General features: G+C 54.6%; 1 protein-coding gene across 5 annotated transcripts in view; it reads right to left on the reverse strand.

Moving 5' to 3' along the window:
* Nucleotides 1–242: 242 nt before the first annotated feature.
* The window catches only part of CARD11 (caspase recruitment domain family member 11), a 139571-nt gene continuing 120017 nt past the window's right edge, over nt 243–19796 (reverse strand). For all 5 annotated transcript variants that reach the window (XM_019031766.4, XM_055346819.2, XM_055346820.2 and 2 more), the window contains 11 exons: nt 18652–18784; nt 17551–17752; nt 17054–17180; nt 13693–13933; nt 12812–12908; nt 11595–11690; nt 9532–9667; nt 7583–7762; nt 6448–6572; nt 4288–4403; nt 243–940 (listed from right to left, as the gene is read on the reverse strand). In XM_019031766.4, the coding sequence (XP_018887311.1) occupies nt 736–940; nt 4288–4403; nt 6448–6572; nt 7583–7762; nt 9532–9667; nt 11595–11690; nt 12812–12908; nt 13693–13933; nt 17054–17180; nt 17551–17752; nt 18652–18784 (1658 nt within the window). In that variant the 3' untranslated portion in view covers nt 243–735. The remainder of the gene's footprint in view (nt 941–4287; nt 4404–6447; nt 6573–7582; nt 7763–9531; nt 9668–11594; nt 11691–12811; nt 12909–13692; nt 13934–17053; nt 17181–17550; nt 17753–18651; nt 18785–19796) is intronic.

The following is a 19796-nucleotide window of genomic DNA, read 5'->3' on the forward strand; positions in this document are numbered from 1 at the left end:
GATCTTCCAAATCAGGATGCATTTGAGTCCATAGGGTGCGATTAGCAAGTATTACCCTAAGCCCAGGGGTAAATCAGGCCTGTCCTGGGACCCTGGGGTGTGTGGTCACCCCACCTTCACCCTACCCAGGAACATGGGGCCTGAGTCCCCAGCTAAGCTCACTGGGCACGGTTTTCAGGTTAGGAAGGCGGCAAGGGCTCAAGGCCTGGCAAGCTGTTCATAAACAAAGGGTCGAAACAAAGAAATAATAATACATTTTAATGCAAGAGAAATCATAGCCTGGTACACACCCCTTCCCCGATCTGTCCTGCCTGGGGATGTGTTTACAGTGAGTGTGTCCCCAGGACTGGTAGTCACCTGGCTGTCCGGGTCCCCGCCCTACTGGCGGTAGCACGCCTGTCCCCAGCATTACATTCAACTGCTGCTCTGGCTCTCGAGAGGCCGGCTGGCCTCGGGCCTCCAGCTTGGCGTCCTTTGCTCCCCTGTCTCCCTGCTAAGGCCAGCAGGGCCAAACTGCTAGGCCAGGTCAGCCAGGGCTGGGGGAATGGGCTGTACCCTGCTCCTCCCCAGGCACGACTGTCCCCCCGGGGCTCCATCACCGGGTGGGGCAGAGCGTCTGCTGGGGCAGCTCTGTGGGCCACAGGATGCCCCCGCACCCACTGCATCTCTCTGCCCAGGGCACCTGCCTCATAGGATGCCCCGCGCCACAGCGTCTCTCTGCCCGGGGCGCCCACCTCACAGCTGGTCCTCGTCCACCCAGATGGTCTTGCGCTGCTCCTCGCCGATCTTGTCCTTGACAACGCGGAGCAGCTCCTCTACGCTGCCCCACATGTCAGGTTCCACCGTGGCGTACAGGCACGGCAGGGCCTCCAGCTCCTTCTCCTTCAGCCGGCACACGCGCAGGAACTCCTCCTCCGTCTCAGGCCGGGGCAGCAGCTTTCTGGGAGGAGACACGCAGGGGCTGTGGGGAGGCTGCAAGGCCGTGGCGCTGGTGTGGCACCACCTGTCTGGCCACCCCTGACTGCCGCGGTCCCCACCCCTTCCCTGCCTTGCTTCTCCCTGTAGCGTCCGTGCCTCTTAACGCTAGGGACCGTGCCCCTTCATGCTGTTCATCGGAAATTCCAAATACATCCTTATTGATTGATTGATTGATTGATTGAGATGGAGTCTTGCTCTGTTGCCCAGGCTTGAGTGCAGTGGCACGATCTCGGCTCACTGCAACCTCCACCTCCCGGGTTCAAGTGATTCTCCTGCCTCAGCCTCCTGAGTAGCTGGGACTACAGGCATATGTTATCATGCCTGGCTAATTTTTATATTTTTAGTAGAGATGGGGTTTCACCCTGTTGGCCAGGCTGGTCTTGAACTCTTGACCTCAAATGACCTGCCTGCCTCGGCCTCCCAAGGTGCTGGGATTATAGGCGTGAGCCACCGCTCCCGGCCACATCCTTTTTATTTTTAATCGTGCTAAGGTACGCATAAAATAAAATCAACCATTTTACCTATTCTTTAAGTGAGTAATTCAGTAGCATGAGTTATATTCACACCGCTGTGCAACCAATCTCCAGAACTTTCTCAGCTTCCCAAACTGCAACTCTGGGCCCATTAAATACTCACTCCCCATCTTCCCTCCTGCAGCCCCTGAGAACCACACTTCTACTTGCTGTCTCTAGGAATCTGACTGCTCTAGAGACCTCACAGAAGCGGAATCACATACAGCATGTGTGTTTTTGTAACTGGCTTATTTAACTGAGAATGACACTCTCAAGGTTCATCCATGTTGGAGTGGATGTGAGAATCTCCTTCCTTTTGAAGGCTGAATAATACTCCACTGTATGGGCCGGGTGCGGTGGCTCAGGCCTGTAATCCCAGCACTCTGAGAGGCTGAGGCAGGAGGATCACTTGAAGTCAGGAGTTCGAGACCAGCTGGCCAACATGGTGAAACCCAATCTCTAGTAAAAATACACAAATTAGCCAGGCATGGTTGTGGGCACCTGTAATCCCAGCTACTCGGGAGGCTGAGGTAGGAGAATCTCTTGAACCTGGGAGGTGGAGGCTGCAGTGAGCCGAGATTGTGCCACTGCACTTCAGCCTGGGTGACAGAGTGAGACTCCGTCTCAAAAAAAAAAAAAAAAAATACTCCATACAGTATTTTTGTTGTGATACACACTGCACCATAAACACATTCCCAGGCAGGACAGATCAGGGAAGGGGGTGTGTACCATGCTAGTATTTCTCTTGCATTAAATGTATTATTGTTTCTTTGTTTCAACTCTTTTTTTGTTAACAGTTTGCAGGGTTTTCAGCTCTTGCCACCTTCCTAGCCTGTATGGATGGGCCCTATTGTGTGTATTCACTCCCCACAGACCGACCCTTAGGTGACGTCTACGTTTTGGCTATTGGGAGTAACGCTGCTGTGAACACGGGCGTGTATGTCTCTTACAGACCCTGCTCTCAATTCTTTTGGGGATATGCCCGCAGGTGGGGTTGCTGGATTATACAGTATTCTATTTTTAATTTTTGGGGGCATCGCCATGCTGTCCTCCACAGTGGCCGCTCTCTTTTGCATTTCCAGCAGCTGTGCACCAGGTTCCGACGTCTACCCTCCTCATCAACACTTGTCAGTTTCTGTGCTTTTGGTCCTGGCCAGCCTAATGGGTGTGAGGTATCGAGGGGGGATGCCCGTCTCTTTTGCTCACTGCTGGGTTCCCCAGAGCCTAACCCTTCACAATGGCTCAGTGAGTACCTGGTGAAAAGGAATGAATGAGCCTAAACACTCAGTCTGTGATTCCCTCTGTAAAATGGCGGTAGGACATTTATTTTGCAGGTGCGTGCGAGGAGGGGCGGGGATCCGAGATGAAGCCACTTAAGGGCCAGTCTGTCCTCATCACCCAGGCCCCAAACCTCAGTGCCATCCCTTGGTTTTTTTTTTCTTTCTTTCTTTTTTTTTTTTTCTGAGACGGAGTCTCACTCTGTCGCCCAGGCTGGAGTGCAGTGGCTCGATCTCAGCTCACTGCAACCTCCCCCTCCCACGTTCAAGCGATTCTCCTGCTTCTGCCTCCCGAGTAGCTGGGACTACAGGTGCCCGCCACCACGCCTAGCTAATTTTTTGTATTTTTAGTAGAGATGGGGTTTCACCATGTTGGCCAAGCTGGTCTCAAACTACCAACTTCAGCTGATCTGCCCACCTTGGCCTCCCAAAGTGTGGGGATTATAGGCGTGAGCCACCGCGCCCGGCCTCTGGTTCTCTGGAACCCCAGAGTGAACCCTTTCCCGAATCCTGCAGGCTCGACCCTGAACACGGATTCAGAGTCAGACTGCCTCTCATCGCCTCTCAGATAGAAGCCCGGCCCACACCGCCACCCTGCCCGTGTCCAGAGGTGAGAGGTGCGTTTATATCCTAAAGTGGACCATGACACACCTCTGCTCAGAACCTTCAGTGGCCTCCAGATGCACCCGGAACAAGATGCCGCAGCCTCCCGTGGCCCCCGTGGCCCTGCATGGCCTGGACCCGCTGCCCCTCACCCCTCCGCCCCTCACCCCTCCACCCCCACCCTCCGCCTCTCACCCCTCTGCCCCTCACCCCTCCACTCCTCACCCTCCACCTCTCATCCCTCCGCCCCTCACCCCTCTGCCCCCACCCCTCTGCCCCTCACCCCTGCGCCCCTCACCCCTCCGCCCCCACCCTCCGCCTCTCACCCCTCTGCCCCTCACCCCTCCACTCCTCACCCTCCACCTCTCATCCCTCCGCCCCTCACCCCTCCGCCCCTCACCCCTCTGCCCCTCACCCCTGCGCCCCTCACCCCTCCACCCCTCACCCTCTGCCTCTCACCCCTCTGCCCCTCACTCCTCAGCCTCTCATCCCTCTGTCCCTCACCACTCTGCCCCTCACCCCTCCGTCCCTCACCATTCCACCCAAACACCTGTCTCAGGGTCTGAGCACCAGCTGTTCCCCTGCTGTCCAGATTGCGTCTTCTTTCTCATCTCCTAGGCCCCCCTCACTGCCATGGGTCTCGCTGACGGATCCCCCAGGCCTTCCCGGACCACCCTGGGTGATGGGCACTCTGCCCCGTCCCTCCCAGCTCTTGTCCCCTGGGATGCGCCCCATATGTGAGTCACCATCTTGGCTGCTGTCCTCGGCATCAGCTCTGCAAGGTCAGTCCTGTACTTGGTGAGGGTTTACAAAAGGGATGCATGAGGTGGGGGCACACAGGCCTCCTGCGATCCATGGAGGCTTGGTGGGGTGCTAGGGATAGGAGGGGACAGCCCTTAGGGGTCTGGGAGCCCTACCTGAACCTCTTGATGTTCTTCTCACACACCCGGATGAAGAGCACGATGGGGTAGATGTTGGACTTGATCAAGTCTCTCGTGCAGCCGATCCCAGCCTCCAGCAGGCAGTGCTTGTTCTGCGGGCACAGGGACTTTGGTCAGCAGCAGCCCACCCACCTCCCGCTCCTGTGAAGGTGCCTGCAGCGGGGCCTGGATGCAGGGTTGGGGTCTATAGCGGGGCAGGAGCCCTGAAAGCCACCTGCCGCTGATCCAGGAGATGAGACCACCCCATGAGTCTGGACACTCCAGGACTCTGCTGACAACAGTGATGTTCATGGGCAGAGATGAGGCCCCGGACGGGGTGAACCAGGTGGCGTGAATGAGTTTGAATGAAACACCTGCTACCAGCCGGGCATGGTGGCTCACGCCTGTAATCCCAGCACTTTGGGAGGCCCAGGCGGGCCGATCACTTGGGGTCAGGAGTTCGAGACCAGCCTGGCCAACATGGCAAAACCCTGTCTCTACTAAAAGTATAAAAATTAGCTGGGTGTGGTGGCCCACGCCTGTAATCCCAGCTACTCGGGAGGCTGAGGCAGGAGAATCGCTTGAACCCGGGAGGTGGAGGTTGCAGTGAGCCGAGATGGTGCCACTGCATTCCAGCCTGGGTGACAGAGTGAGACACTGTCTCAAACACACACACACACACACCCGAAAACACCTGCTACCCTAGCCAGCCTTCAAGTAAGAGGGTAGGGAACACATGAAGGGTGAGGCGGCCAGGCTGGCAGGTCCCAGGAGTATCTGCAAGGTTCTCAACCATGAGCTCATCATTTTGAGAAAGGGCAGTTTCTGCTTTGCTGAAGGCATCACTTAAAAAAAAATTCCACCAAATGTTGGCTGGGCATGGTGGCTCATGCCAGCAATCCCAGCACTTTGGGAGGCGGGAGGATTGCTTGATGCTAGGAGTTCGAGACCAGCCTGGGCAATATAACAAGACCCTATCTCTAAAAAAATTAGAAAATCATTAGCTGGGCATGGTGGTGCGTAACTGTAGTCCCAGCTACTTGGGAGGCAGAGGCGGGAGAGTTGCTTGAGCCTAGAAGTCGCGGCTGCAGTAAGCCGGGATCGTGCCCTGCACTCCAGGCTGGGCAGCAGAGCGAGCCCCAGTCTCTAAATAAATAAAACATCAAACTTTGCATTGGAATAGAACACAAACACCGCATTCTAAGCATGCAGCTCAATGAATTTCACAAACTGAATGCAGTCTAGCACTCGTGTCTGGAGGTGGGAATAACCCCCCTCGCCCAGGGTCCCCTTGGGCCTCCTGTGGGGCCACTGCTCCCCATTCCCCACCAGTAGGACCATGGCCCACATTTCTACAGCACAGATCTGCTGGAAGGCTTCTTCTTTTCAGCTAAAAACAATCTCAGCTCCAACCCTGTCTGCTCACTTCCTATCCGCTCCAGCTGTCAGAATTTCCTAAACTGCTGTGGCCCAGACTTAAAAAAAACAAAAACACCACCATCTGCTCTTGCCATCCCCAAGGTCAGTGTCTACCACGGAGCCAGCCCCCGGCAGCTGGGGGAGCCCTCCACTGATGCAGACCGAGAGCCCACCACAGAGCCAGCCCCCGGCAGCTGGGGGAGCCCTCCAGTGACGCGGACAGAGAGCCTTTTCTTCATCCAGTGCTGGGACGAGGAAGAGCTCAACGCTTAGGTCACGCTGTCTGGCTCCAAAGACTCCACATTGCACACAGACAACCTTTTTGCATCGTTGCCAATAACCCTTGTGATGTCCCGTTTTCCCCTCGTTTAGTGAATGCAATACCTGTCACCTTCATGTTCATCCTGTCTCTCGCCCTGATGAGCTCGTTCTCTATCTCTGGCCCTTGTTATCACAACCAGACACACATACTCCTAAATAATGTGAACACACACCAGCTCCAGGAAGCCAACACGAATAGAAAGCTCCAAAATAAAAACTCACTTCGGAGCCCAGGGAACAAGGGCGCAGAGAGGGAGTTAACACGGGGCAGCTGCTGGGACGAGGGGAAAAGGAGAGGTCTGGCCACGGGGAGGTGAGAGCAACTCTTCATCCCACCCTTGTCCCTGGCCCAGGTGGCCTCATGAGGATCATCACGGAGGGTCCTGGCCCCATCCAACCTCCCAGTCCCCGCCTCACCTTGGCGGCCACAGCTTCGATGTTGGCAGGGGCGATGCATTCGAACGCGTTGGGGTTCTTCTCTCGGGAGTAGATGATGGTCTCCGTCTTCTGCCTTCTGAGGAACTCATCTCTTGTGACGATATCTGCAGAGAGAGGGGCCAGTCCTGAGGGCAGCACGGGGTGGCCTTGGGTTGACCATCCCACCCAGGCCCTGCCTGCCACCTTCTGGGCTCTACAGAACTCGATGTCCGATCCCCTTCCAGCCATGTTTAAATGAATCTCCTCTCCCCTCTACTAGACTGTGAAGCTCCTTGAGGGCAGGGCTAAGGTTAACCTTCTCCATACTCCCCATGGCAGCCCATAGAGCAGGTGCTTGGCAAATACTGATGGTTTGGCCTCTCAGCAATACCTTTCACTGGCCAAAGCAGCTCAGGCACCGTGGTGCAAGGCTGATCACCAGTCTAAATAAATCTCCTGTTCCACCCACCCACCCACCTACCCATCCATCCACCCACCCATCTACCGACCCCTCACCCACCCACCCATCCGTCCACCTACCTATCCACCCATCCACCCATCCACTTATCCATCCATCCATCCATCCATCCATCCATCCATCCACTCATCCATCCACCCACCTATCCATCCATCCATCCATCCATCCATCCATCCATCCATCCATCCATCCACCCACCAATCCATCCACCCACTCACCCATCCACCCACCCATCCTTCCATCCATCCATCCACCCACCCACCCACTTATCTATCAATCTGTCCACCCACCCAGTCACCCATCATCCATTCATCCATCCTTCCATCCATCCATCCACCTATCCAGGGGAAGGAGGGGTGATGGGGAGGAGGAGGAGGGAAGAAGAGGGAGGATGGGGGGGAGGATGAGGAAGAAGAAAAGGAGGGGAGGAAAGAGGGGAGGAGGGAAGTGAGCAGGGGGAGGGGAGGAGTGAGAAGTTGGAGGAGGGAGAAGAGAAGAGGGAGAAGGGAGGAGGAAGGAAAGGAAAGAGGGAAGAGGAGGAAAGAGGGAAGAGGGGCAAAGGGGAGGAGGGAAGAGAAGACGGGAGGAGGGAAGAGAAGAGGGGAAGTCGTCCTGGTTCATGGCTCCCGCGGGGCTCCCCAGGTGGCCGTGGCTCACCTGACTTGCAGATGGTGAACTCCATGGCACCTCCCGAGTTGAGCAGCCTCTGCACCAGCGTCTTGGCCAGCACGGTGGGCGTGAAGAGCACCGGCCGGCGGCGCTCGCAGTAGAAGGCGCGTACCAGGCTGTAGGGGATGAGGCTGAGGTTCTTGCCCAGCTCGCTCTCAGGGTCCAGCTCTGGCAGGGGCAGGAGAGGGCGGCGGTCAGACCCATGGGGCTCCGAAGACCTTCCACGGAGGACGGGGCCCTTGGGCTGGGTCCTGGAGGCCACCGTCAGTGTGAAGGCCTGGCTGCTGCCCCGGGCATCCAGTGTCTGAGGTCACCTCGGGCTGGCACTGCTTGGGGCTTGTGTGCCAGGGAGGGGAGGTGTGGTGGGGGGCAGGCAGAGTGTGTGACAAATGCAGGAACCTTGGCTGAGCTCTGGAGGGAAAGTTTGCCTTGGCAGACGATCAAGGAGGGCTTCTCGGAGGAAGGGTATGGACTGGGTACAGCCCAGAGGAGAAGAGAGCGAGGACAAGGAAAGCAAGTGCCGGCAGGTGCCCACGAGACACCAGGACCAGCGGCCAAGGCCTTGGGTGTCTCCCAGGAGCACTGGGAGGGACGACTTGGCCTTGGTTCCGCCTTCTCAGTCCCTCTGTGGCTGGGGTGGCAGAGCCACACAGAAGCCCGGGGTTCTGATGAAGCCACCCCCAGGCAGCCCAAGGAAACAGCTCCCAGAAACGGGCAGCCTGTCCCTTGTCCCTTGTGCCTTTTCTTGTACCCTGGCCTGGCCACTCCAACGTCCAAAGGGCCAGCCCGGGAAGCCACCCCAAGGCCTCCTTTGAGATCCAGCCAGGGCTGTGTGGCTTCCCTTTCCCTGAGCAGGGCCAGCCAGGGCCAGTGGGGTGGGGGACGGTGGACCGGGAGGCCCCTCGCCGGGTTGATAAATGGCAAGTGGCACTCAGTGGGTAGAGAAATCAATAAAACAAACACTTCACAGCAAACAGCCCCAATTAACACGGGCACCCGGGCGTGAAGCAACCACACAAGAGCGTCGTTATCGGGTGAGCTTGGCGGGATGTCACCCCGAGGCAGCATGGTCCTCACAGCCAAGGCCAGGCTCCCTCACCCTTTTAATTTATTTTTGTCTTTTATTTTTATTTTTAGAGCTAGGAGTCTTGCTGTATGGCCCAGGCCAGAGTGACTGCAGTGATGTTATCTTGGTTCACTGCAGCCTCAACCTCCTGCTCAAGTGATCCTCCCACCTCAGCCTCCCAAGCGGCTGGGACCATAGGCACGTGACACCACGCCTAGCTATTTACATATTTTAAGATTTATTTTTAATGCTTTATGTTTTTATTTTTAATGTTTTTATATATTTTATAGTTATATATATATATATATATATATGTATTTTTTTTTTTTTTTTCTGAGATGGAGTCTCACTCTGTCACCCAGGCTGGAGTGCAGTGGCGCTATCTCAGCTCACTGCAAGCTCCACCTCCCAGGTTCACGCCATTCTCCCGCCTCAGCCTCCAGAGTAGCTGGGACTACAGGCGCCTGCCACCACGCCCGGCTAATTTTTTGTATTTTTAGTTGAGACGGGGTTTCACCATTCACAGGATGGTCTCGATCTCCCGACCTTGTGATCTGCCCACCTCGGCCTCCCAAAGTGCTGGGATTACAGGCGTGAGCCACTGTGCCCGGCCATAGTTATATTTTTTTTGTAGAGATGGGGGTCTTACTATGTTGCCCAGGCTGGTCTTGAACTCCTGGCCTCAAGCGATCCTCCAGCCTTGGCCTCCCAAAGCATTGGGATTGCAGGCGTGAGCCACCTGTGTCCACCCTCCTCTCCCTTTTGAGGACTTCCAGGCCTCCTCACAAGGACCGATGTTCCCCCAGGTGAGGGTGAGGCATGTGTGACTGTGGCTGGGAGCGGTGGGAGGGGCCAGGCGGTCCCCATGTACCTTCCTGCTTCTCAGTCAAGAGCTTGGTGGCGTCCAGCGAGGACCGGGCCAGGCTCCCTAGTGGGCTCCCCGAGATGATGCGGACCCGCTCGTTGCTATTCATCCGCTTATACTTGTTCTCGGACCTGCTGACGAACTGGAGGAGAAGAGGGAGGGTCGGGGGAGGACTGTTTTGCTTCCACTTCTAAACAGACAGGGTGCTGCCCTCAACCCAGCAAAGCCAGACCTTGTTCAAATCCCTGCTCTGCCCCTGGGGGTTCCTGGGCCAGTCATTTCCCCTATAAAAGCAGGAGACTCCCAGCAGGTGGCTCGAGCCCTTTAGCCACTGGAGAGATGTTCTCAGTAGGTAAATGAGTGAATCGGTGCCCACGCTGTCTTCCGCAGCCAGATGAGTCTTGGGTCAAGCTCATCTGCATCCCCGTGGGAACCTCAGGTGCACCTCTGCAGGCACTGTGGGACCTGAGCCGCCCCAGCCGTGAAGACCCCTGGCTGGAAACCCCTGTGAGCAGGGACTGTCCCCCTGCTGGGCATGTGCTGGACAATGCCACCTCCCTCTGACACTGTGCTCACCATGCCTTTCTGCTTCGGTATCCCTAAGTTTAATGGGGGCGCCCACTTTTTTCTACAATTCACAGAGTTGAGTCCTGGAGGGCAGAAACGGATGCCCTGGCAATGGGCCCAGAAGCAGGTTCACACCATATTCTATGGGCTACTTTGAGTCTCTCCACACTCTTCCTTCTGCAGGAAGGAAAACGCATGGCATCTGGGGTGTCAGCCAGCTCTCTGTTAACTGGCTACAGGGCTCTGGATGAGACTCCCAAGGTTTCACTTTTTTTTTTTTGAGATGGAGTGTCGCACTGTCACCCAGGCTGGAGTGCAGTGGTGCGATCTCGGCTCACTGCAACCTCTGCCTCCCGGGTTCAAGTGATTCTCCTGTTTCAGCCTCCTGAGTAGCTGGGATGACAGGCATCTGTCACTGCACCTAGCTACTTTTTGTATTTTTAGTAGAGACAGGGTTTCACCATGTTGGCCAGGCTGGTCTTGAACTCCTGACCTCAAGTTATCCACCCGCCTCAGCCTCCCAAAGTGTTGGGATTACAGGCATGAGCCACTGCGCCTGGCCCCAAGGTTCCACTCTTGCATGTCATGCGGGTGTAAAAATGCATCATCTCAAATGGTTCTGCCTCCGTGAACCCCTCAGACTTTGCCAGGGTTCCTTTCCACCTGGGTGTCTCTCCGCCACTTGTTTGTGTCTACCTGGATTTTAGGGTCACACTGCTCACAATTTCCCTGGGTTTCCCTGTTCCAAGGTTGAGATGGAGCAGCGGAACATAACACTGTCTCTGTTGGGGCCTAATGAGTGAGGCAGCCACACAGGAACACGCTCATGGGGTCACATTTTCATATTACCCCCTTGGCTTTTGTCCACGGGCGATACAAGAAACGATCCCAAAGATTGTTTCTGCATTTATGAGAAACCATTTCTGAAGATACCACACATGATGTTAGTCAATGTTCTTTGTATAATGATCCACGCCAAAAAAAAAAAAAAAAAAAAAAAAATCCCTTTTAGAATTAAGTAGAAGGGAAAAGTCCTTTCTGGTCTTGATTGCTAAAATGTTTCCCAAGACAGATAAGATTGAAAGACTCTGCTGGGTTCCCTTTTTTCCTTGGCTGCCAGGATGCTCAGATAAGTTGAATGCTCAATTAATGAGGACCTGATCTGGCCTAGATATTTAGGATGTTTGTTTTCATCTCCTGATACACTGCTTCTGATCTTTCTATTAGTATCTGAACGGCTAACTTCAGTTTCTTTTCACCATAAGTTTCCTCAATCTTTTATGAAAGTGGGATTTGCTTCCCGCAGGCACAGAGACTGTCTACCCACCTGTCACTGAGAGGATAAAACGGGACAGGAGATGTGAGGCACTGTGAAGAGTTGCAAGTGGTGTACAAACACAAAGCATGGTTATTTTGATTCGGGTGTCTCTTCTCAGTGGGGAGAGGGCAGGGACACAGCAGAATATGATTGAAAAGTCGGTAGGTGCTCTGGAGAGCCTTACCTGAAGGAGCTGGCCAAAAAGGAAGCTTGCTCGCGAGAGACGGGGGCTGACCCTGGGGTCGCTTGTTGAAAGCACTTCTTCCGGCTGCAGGGTGTTCTGAAATGAATTTATTAATCAGTCAGGCCCTGCTGGGCTTGGCAGGAGGCGAGAACACAATGATGCTGGTGAGAACTAGAGACCTGTCCTCAAGCCCTCTCCGTGCTAACGCTTTCTTAGGGAAATCAAAAGGCTGCAGGCAAGGGACGGGGGCAGGCAGGGGCAGGCGGGGTAGGGGAGAGGAGTCCTGGAGACTTGAGAGAGAGGTGATTTGCTTCAACAGAGACCAGGGATGGTAGAGCAAAGGCCTGCAGTCCAGCTGGAGCCAGAAACCTAGGCTCATCTTCTTTTTTTTGAGACAGAGTCTCGCTCTGTCACCAGGCTGGAGTTCAGTGGCATGACCTCTGCTCACTGCAACCTCCACCTCCCAGGTTCAAGCGATTCTCCTTCCTTAGCCTCCCGAGAAGCTGGGATTACAGGCGCACCACCATACCCAGCTAATTTTTGTATTTTTAGTAGAGATGGGGTTTCACCATGTTGGCCAGGATGGTCTCGATCTCTTGACCTCATGATCCTCCCGCCTCTGCCTCCCAAGGTGCTGGGATGACAGGCGTGAGCCACTGCGCCCAGCCTTGTTTTTGTTTTGAGACAGGGTCTTGCTCTGCCGCCCAGGCTGGAGTGCAGTGGCACGATCTTGGCTCACTGCAACCTCTGCCTCCCAGGTTCAAGTGATTCTTCTGTCTCAGCCTCCTGAGTAGCTGAGATTACAAGCGCCCACCATCATGCCTGGCTAATTTTTGTGTTTTTAGTAGAGACAAGGTTTCACCATGTTGGCCAGGCTGGTCTTGAACTCCTGACCTCAAGTGATCTGCCCACCTTGGTCTCCCAAAGTGCTGGGATTACAGGCGTGAGCCACTGTGCCCGGCCAGACACCAACCCCTTGTCCTGGAAAGTCAGGACCTGTGGGAGGGCATGAGAGGATGGGGTTCATTCTATAGGGAGCGTCTCATTCCTAAGGAACTAAGGAACCAAGGAACCAAGGAACCAAGTTCCCTAGAATTCATCATCCCAATATGGATGGATTGCATTTGTTACTGCCTCTAAAAAAGACCCAGGAGTTAGGTTTGAAGCTGGCGAGATCCCTGCCCCTGCTTCCCCCACAGGGTGCTTGGCAGACCTACCCGGAGTGCCCGCAGGGTGTGGTGGGTGCCGTCTACCTCCTCCCGGCTGCCTCGGTGCATCAGGCGCTGCAGTTTCACCAGGAGGAGCTGCTGGGCTCTGGGGAGCGAAGAGAGGAGCCTCAGGGGCTGAAATTCAAGGGCCAAGCACCGGGAAGCCAGCGGGGCCGCAGCACCGCACTGGCATGGGTGGGGTGCGTGTCCGACTCTGCGTAGGGATGGCCCTGTGGCTGGTGTGCGCTCTGAGCCCAGGGGGCACCCGGGGAGAAGATGTGGCTCCTTGTATCTGTGTTTGGATCCCACCTCCAGCAGTGGCTTGCTGTGGGGCTGCAGCAAAGTGGCTGAACCCCTCTGAGCCACGGTCTCCTCCTGTGTAAATCTGCTGTGATGATGCTTGCCTTCGAGGACTGGCCTGAGGTGTGGTGTTATGGTCTCATAGATGCTGTGGTATGGATGTGTAGTGTTACAGTCTTACAGATGCTTCGAGATGCCTGCTGTGTGCCCGACACACTACCTGTGCTCAGTCCTTGGGGGCTAGTGCTGTTATAATGACAACGTCGTTGTCGGGATGAGGTCTATGGAAAAGAAATGACTAGTGAACCCAGCAAGACAGCATAGAATTGAGTGGTCTAGTAACTACCAGATGGAAAAGGATTCTACAGGATTCTAGTGAAGGTTGAGAGAAACATCTCTGAGGAGGCAGGAAGGGCTTCCTGGAGGAGGAGGGCCTGGGGGACCTCACTGTGAAACAGAGAAAGCAGTGGCCTTCTTTGGCCTGGGCTTCTCTATAAGCCCCTCTGCTGATGTTTGTGGCATCCGCAGCCCCCTGCCTGGTCCTCCATAGACTCAGGGAAACAGAGGCCCCGCCCTGATTCTGGCCTCACCGGCTGTAGCTGGGTATGGTGCCCATATCCAGGTCATGGTCTGTGAAAGGGTCGACCCGCGCGCACAGCCACTCGTGCCTGTCCTGGTACATGGTGTCACGGACGTGCACAACATCGTCACACTTCAGGGACATGGTGCAGGCGTCCAGCTGGCTGGAGATGTTCAGGTTCAGCCGGATGTAGAACGAGTCCCCCGATGTGATCAGGCCGTCCTCCATGTCCTTCACCAGCTTCCGGTACCCTGCGGAGGGAAAGATGCTCCAGCTGTCTATCGGTATGGGGTCCCCCGACCATCAGAGCTGCTCCTACAGCAGCTTTCCTCACCACCAACGTGCCTGTGCAATATGCTGCTCTTAGAGCTCACAGCCAGGGGAAAGTTCTACCTCCCCAGTGAAGGTAGCCATGTTGTTTACCAGTTTCCCTTTTTGTCTTGGCTGCCAGGAAGCTCAGAGCTAAAATTTTTGTCAAGTTGCAATGATCACCTTTACTAGCATTCCCGCTACACTCTTCATATTTCCCCACCATTATACAGCACTTGTTTGTTTTTTATTTTTTTCATTGTTTGACAACTCGCATACAGTAAACTGCATAAATTCTTAAGTACTCAGTTCAATGAATTTCCACAAATGTATATGTGTGGGCAGCAACAACCAGAACCCTCTCTGTCAGTACCTTTCCTAAGGAGAAGCATCTTCCTAACCGACGTTGCTATAAATAAGCTGAATCTCATTTCATGTAAGTGGAACCAAACAGTATATGTTCTCTTCACTTCCAGCTTCCACTGTTCAACATTACACCTGTGAGATTTGTCTGTGATGCTGCAATGTAGCTGGAGGGCGCTCTTTTTCACTGGTGTATAGCACTCCATGGTACGCGGATATATCCATTCTCCCATGTGCAATTTGCATTGTTTGCAGTTTTGGGCTATTGTGAACAACTCTGCTATGAGTTATTCATACACACTGCTGTCTGTGGATATACGTGCTCATTTCTTTTGGGTATATATACAGAAGTGGGATTACTTGGTTATAGAATATCTATCTATTCATCTATCTATTATCTTTCTACCTATTATTTGTCTGTCTATGGATATGTGTGCCCATTTCTCTTGGGTACATACACAGAAGCGGAATTACTTGGTCATAGAATATCTATCTATCTATCTATCTATCTATCTATCTATCTATCTATCTATCTATCTACTTATCCATCCATTATCCATCTACGTATCCATTATCTATCATCTATCTATCTATCTATCTATCTATCTATCTATCTATCTATCTATCCATCTAATCATCTACTTATCCATCCATCATCCATCTACGTATCCATTATCTATCATCTATCTATCTATCTATCTATCTATCTATCTATCTATCCATCTAATCATCTACTTATCCATCCATCATCCATCTATGTATCCATTATCTATCATCTATCTATCTATCTATCTTCTATCTATCTATCTATCTTCTACTTATCTATCTTCTATCTATCTATCTTCTACTTCTATCTATCTATCTTCTATCTATCTATCTATCTATCTATCTATCTATCTATCTATCTATCTATCTATCTTCTATCTATCTATCTATCTTTAGAAGATACTGCCAAATGGTTTCCCAAAGAGACCATGGCACGTCGTTCTAACCTTATTTAAATGTCATCAACCTCCCAAGTAAAGTTTTGCAAATACTTTGTGAGGGAGCAGTGCATAAACTATGAACACAACAAATGCAGCAAGCTCTGCTATGATATCAAACCATAATATAAACCCCCACATCAGCCCCACATGCTGAGGACTGTATAATACTGCGGAAGCTAAAATGGTTCTAATAACCAGAGTAGCTTGTCGAATGTCCACGCCCACATTCCAGGGCCGTGCCAGCCAGCTGGATTATCTGATGAATGTTCCCACCACTGTGCATGGAGAAACAGGGGTTCCCTGTCAGGTCCGTCCGGGGAATCCTGGCCTTGTCCAGCACATCTCAGAATCCTGCCCATCCACCTGGCCAGGGACCACTGTGATCGCTATCTGAGTTCTCTGCCTCCTATGAAAACGGAACCTGCACACAGGACCCTGCCGGAATGAACTTTCTTTCCCTGGAATTCCAGACTTGCAGGGCTGTGCTGCTGCACAACTCCAGGCTTGGGGGGTGCTGCTCACATCATATTCTGCAGGCCCACAGATTTTCTGCTGGGCTGGAAGATCAGGGTGCACAATCGGAGAGAAGCCTGTCCTGCATGTAGGGACAGAGCATCATTATTGTCTTTGCACGGGCAGGGCACTGCCGGGAAGGAGCTCAAGCAGGCGGCTCTGGAGAGTGGATAGAGAGAAACTGGCTATTTATTCTCTGCTGAAACATTCATGAGCCCTGGCGGTTAAAAATAAGATCCAGCTGCAGAGATAATCATGTAGAAAAACCCAGAGGTGAGAACAAGAACTCAGACTTGTTCAGAGCAGAAAACAAAGCTCAGAGCTCACAGCCCAGGAGTCTTGGCCGAGAAGGAGGAGATCCCATTCAAAGGATGCTGGGGGCCCCGTGAAAAGGGAGGGTGAGGCCCGCCTGCCCCGGAGCTGGGGGGATCACAGAGCAAGAATCCTGGGGCCCAGGATGTGGTTCAGTGGTCTTGGTCCAGGGGAGAGAAATCTCTGGGCCCCCTGGCCAGCAGTGCCACAGAATATGTGTGAGCAGCGCCCCCCAGGGTTGTGCAGCAGCACAGCCCTGCAGTCTGGAATTCCAGGGAAAGAAAGTTCACTCCAACAGGGTCCTCTTTGTAGGTTCTGTTCTCATAGGAGGCAGAGAGCTCAGGTAGCCATTGCTATGGCCCCCGGCCTGGTGGGTGAGCAGGCTTCTGAGATACGCTGAACAAAGCCAGGAATCCCCCAGCAGGACCTGACAGGGAACCTCTGTTTCTCCACGCCCAGTCCGTGGGCAGACTGACCCTAGAGCTGCTGCCTATGGACATCAGGGACGGGAAGCCTGAGAGAGGAAGCAACTTCCATTTGCCACGGAGAGAGGGCTGAGCTAGGCCAGCCGGGGCTCCAACAGGTGTGCCTGAGGCTGGGGATGCCGTGTCCACTGTGACCCGGCGGGCAGCCCGAGACACCTGGGCAGGTGCGTGCTGACGTGGCCAAAGAGCCAGCGTGAGACAGCAAAGCCCCGCTCACGGCTGTCGCCATCACTGTGTGCTCTCCCAGACCTGCCCCTGCACCTCGTGATGCTGCCAGGAAGTGCCCATGCCTTCCACTGAACAGATGAGCAAGCAGAGGCTCTAGGCGGCGAGGTCACTTGTCCAGGTCAGAGACTCGCCTCCCTGGCCAAGGGTTGCTCCGGACGGTGGAGGGAGGTCTCACCTTCGTGGTTGACCTTGTAGTGCAGCGTGACGGGGCCGCTGCACCTCTGGATGGTCCAGTGGGCTTCCTCTTTGGTGCATGTGTCCAACGGGACACTCTGCCTCTCGCCTCGGATGCAGCCTTCTAGCTGGAGAGCAGAGACAGAGTTTGTCTCCTGGCCCCACAGGCAGCAGAGCTGCAGGAGCGAGACCGCTCTCTGTACATTGGGAAAAAACCATCTCTCCCTGAACAAAGACTAGCTCAGTGCCAACAGGGGGAAAAAGCATCTTGCTCAGGGGGGTGCACCTGCCTCCTGCCTGCACCCTGGGAGCTTGCAGGATGCAGAAGCATGGGCGGGGAGCTGGGGAGAGAAGGGCCCCACAATGCCGATGGTCTGACCACCTTCCAGCTCCCTCCTCCTGCCCGGGGATCCGTGGCTGAATGCAAGGCTTAAGGGCTCCTAAATGTCACCACTGACACTACAGTTGCAGCCACCTCCCTTGCCGCCAGCCCCTCACCAGCAGCAGCTGGTGGCCCTCACGGAGGCCGGCTTTCTCGGCCAGAGAGCCAGGCTTGACCGAGTGCACGAAGCTCCCTCGCGCGTTGCCCCCCAGCAGGGTGAGCTGGGAGGTGAGGCTGTCGCCATTCAGCGTCGTGTGCTGCACCGAGGGCCCTGGGCCCCGCACATGCCCCACAGAGGTGACCGAAGGCCGGAAGGGTCTGCGGCAGGAAACAGAATGTCAGTTAGGCAGCTGGGCTGAAAAGAGAAAAGCCCTACTGGGACACACCGGGGGTTGGTGGTGGGCGCCAGGACCCCGGTGGCATGGCCTCCTGTGGTCATCAGGTGCCTGGGTGTCCCGGCTCTGAGAAGGCCCTTAATAGCTAAGGGAAGTGAGAGCTCACAAGTGGCTCCCGCTGCGAGAAATGCAGATGAAGAGAGGAGCTGAGGCACCCTCTGTGGCCGCAGCGGCCGTGCTGGGACTGGCAAGGGCCATGTTAGGAGGGTCCCCTTGAGCGCGGCCCACCGGGCTCCAGTGTGTCATGGATGGGGACTGCTGGGTATCTGGGTCCCACTTCTTTGCCTCTGCCATGCTGCATGGCCTTGGGCAAGCCCCTTCCTCTGTGGGCCTTGGTTTCTGCACCTGGACACTTGGGAGGTCAGAGGAAATGATTTCTTTTTTTTGAGACAGGGTCTTGCTCCGTCACCCAGGCTGGAGTGCAGTGGTGCAATCATAGCTCACCGCAGGCTCAACCTCCTGGGCTCAAGTGATCCTCCTGCCTCAGCCTCCTGAGTAGCTGAGACTACAGGTGTGTGCCACCATGCCTGGCTAATGTTTAAATTATTCTGTAGAGATGGGGTCTTGCGTGTTGCCCAGGCTGGTCTGGAGCTCCTGGGCTCAAGCAATCCTCCCGCCTTGGCCTCCCAAAGTCCTGGGATTATAGGTGCGAGCAATGCGCCCAGCCAGGAAGTGATTTCTGACTCGGGAATGCTACAATTCTGGTTCTGGCTCTAGGAGAACAAGGCCCACATGAATGGTCCCCTTTGTAAGAGAGCGAGGGGGCAAGGGGTCTTTATCCCATCCCCACCCTCAACCCTGGCTTCCCCTTCACTGGGGTACCTTTCCAGAGAGAACTTCCTGAACATGAGGTTGACCTGCTCCAGGTCGTAGGCATCCAGGCCCTCGGATTGGTGGGAGGAGGAGGAGGAGTGAACGGAGGAGGGTCCGAAGGAGTAGCGTTCGTGACTGTCATCTGCAGAGGGACGAGGGCCCATCAGTACCAGGGGTGGTGGGGAGCTCTGGAGACAGCCCTGGGACCTGCTGGGCTGGTCCCGGCACTGGGGGCAGGCTTGGAGCCCTCCTTCCCTACTCTTCCCGGGCAGCCTCCCAGGAGATGGGTCTCTGAGATTCCCTGGTGCAGATGGCTGAGTCCTGCATTGAATGTCTCCAACACAGACGTTCTCCAGCCTCCAGGAGCTTCCTCTTAGTGGGAAGCCTTATCAGGTATCTGGTTTTTAAGATTTTTTTTTTTTTTGAGAGAGGGTCTTGCTCTGTTGCCCAGGCTGCAGTGTGATGGTGTAATCATAGCTCACTGCAGCTTCAACCTCCTGGGCTCAAGTGATCCTCCTGCCTCAGCCTCTGGAGTAGCTGGGACTACAGGTGTGCACCACCATGTCTGGATAATTAAAAAAACTTTTTTTTTTATAGAGACGGGGTCTCACTATGCTGTCCAGGCTGGTTTTGAATTTCTGGGCTCAAGCCATCCTCCTCTCTTGGCTTTCCAAGGAGCTGGGACTACAGGCATATGCCACCATGCCTGGCTAATTAATTATTTTTTTGTAGAGACAGGGTCTTGCTATGTCACCCCTCCTGGCCTCCAGTGATCCACCAGCCTTGGCATCTCAGAGCGCTGGCATTACAGGCGTGAGGCACCACGGCTGGCTTCATTCTGTTCTTGAATTGGGCCCCCAGATTTTCATTTTGGGACCCTAAGGCCTCACCATCATCCATCAGCTTCCCGGCCCGCAGGGGCCTGAAGCAGGGCGGGAAGAGGAGGGTCTGGCCCCGATAGGAGCCCCTCCCTATCTTCTCACCCCAGGTGGACCCAGAACACCTGGGGAAAAGACACCCACTGCCCAGAGCTCTGGGTGGCTGGGATGGAGAGAACTACAAATCTGCTTGGGGCTGATAACAAAGGCTTCTCTGCAAATGGAATTTTTCCCGACACTGCAAAATACTTTGGACGGTTGCCCGGGATTCTCTCC

The sequence above is a fragment of the Gorilla gorilla genome, chromosome 6, assembly GCF_029281585.2.
Source record: "Gorilla gorilla gorilla isolate KB3781 chromosome 6, NHGRI_mGorGor1-v2.1_pri, whole genome shotgun sequence".
NCBI lineage: Eukaryota > Metazoa > Chordata > Mammalia > Primates > Hominidae > Gorilla > Gorilla gorilla.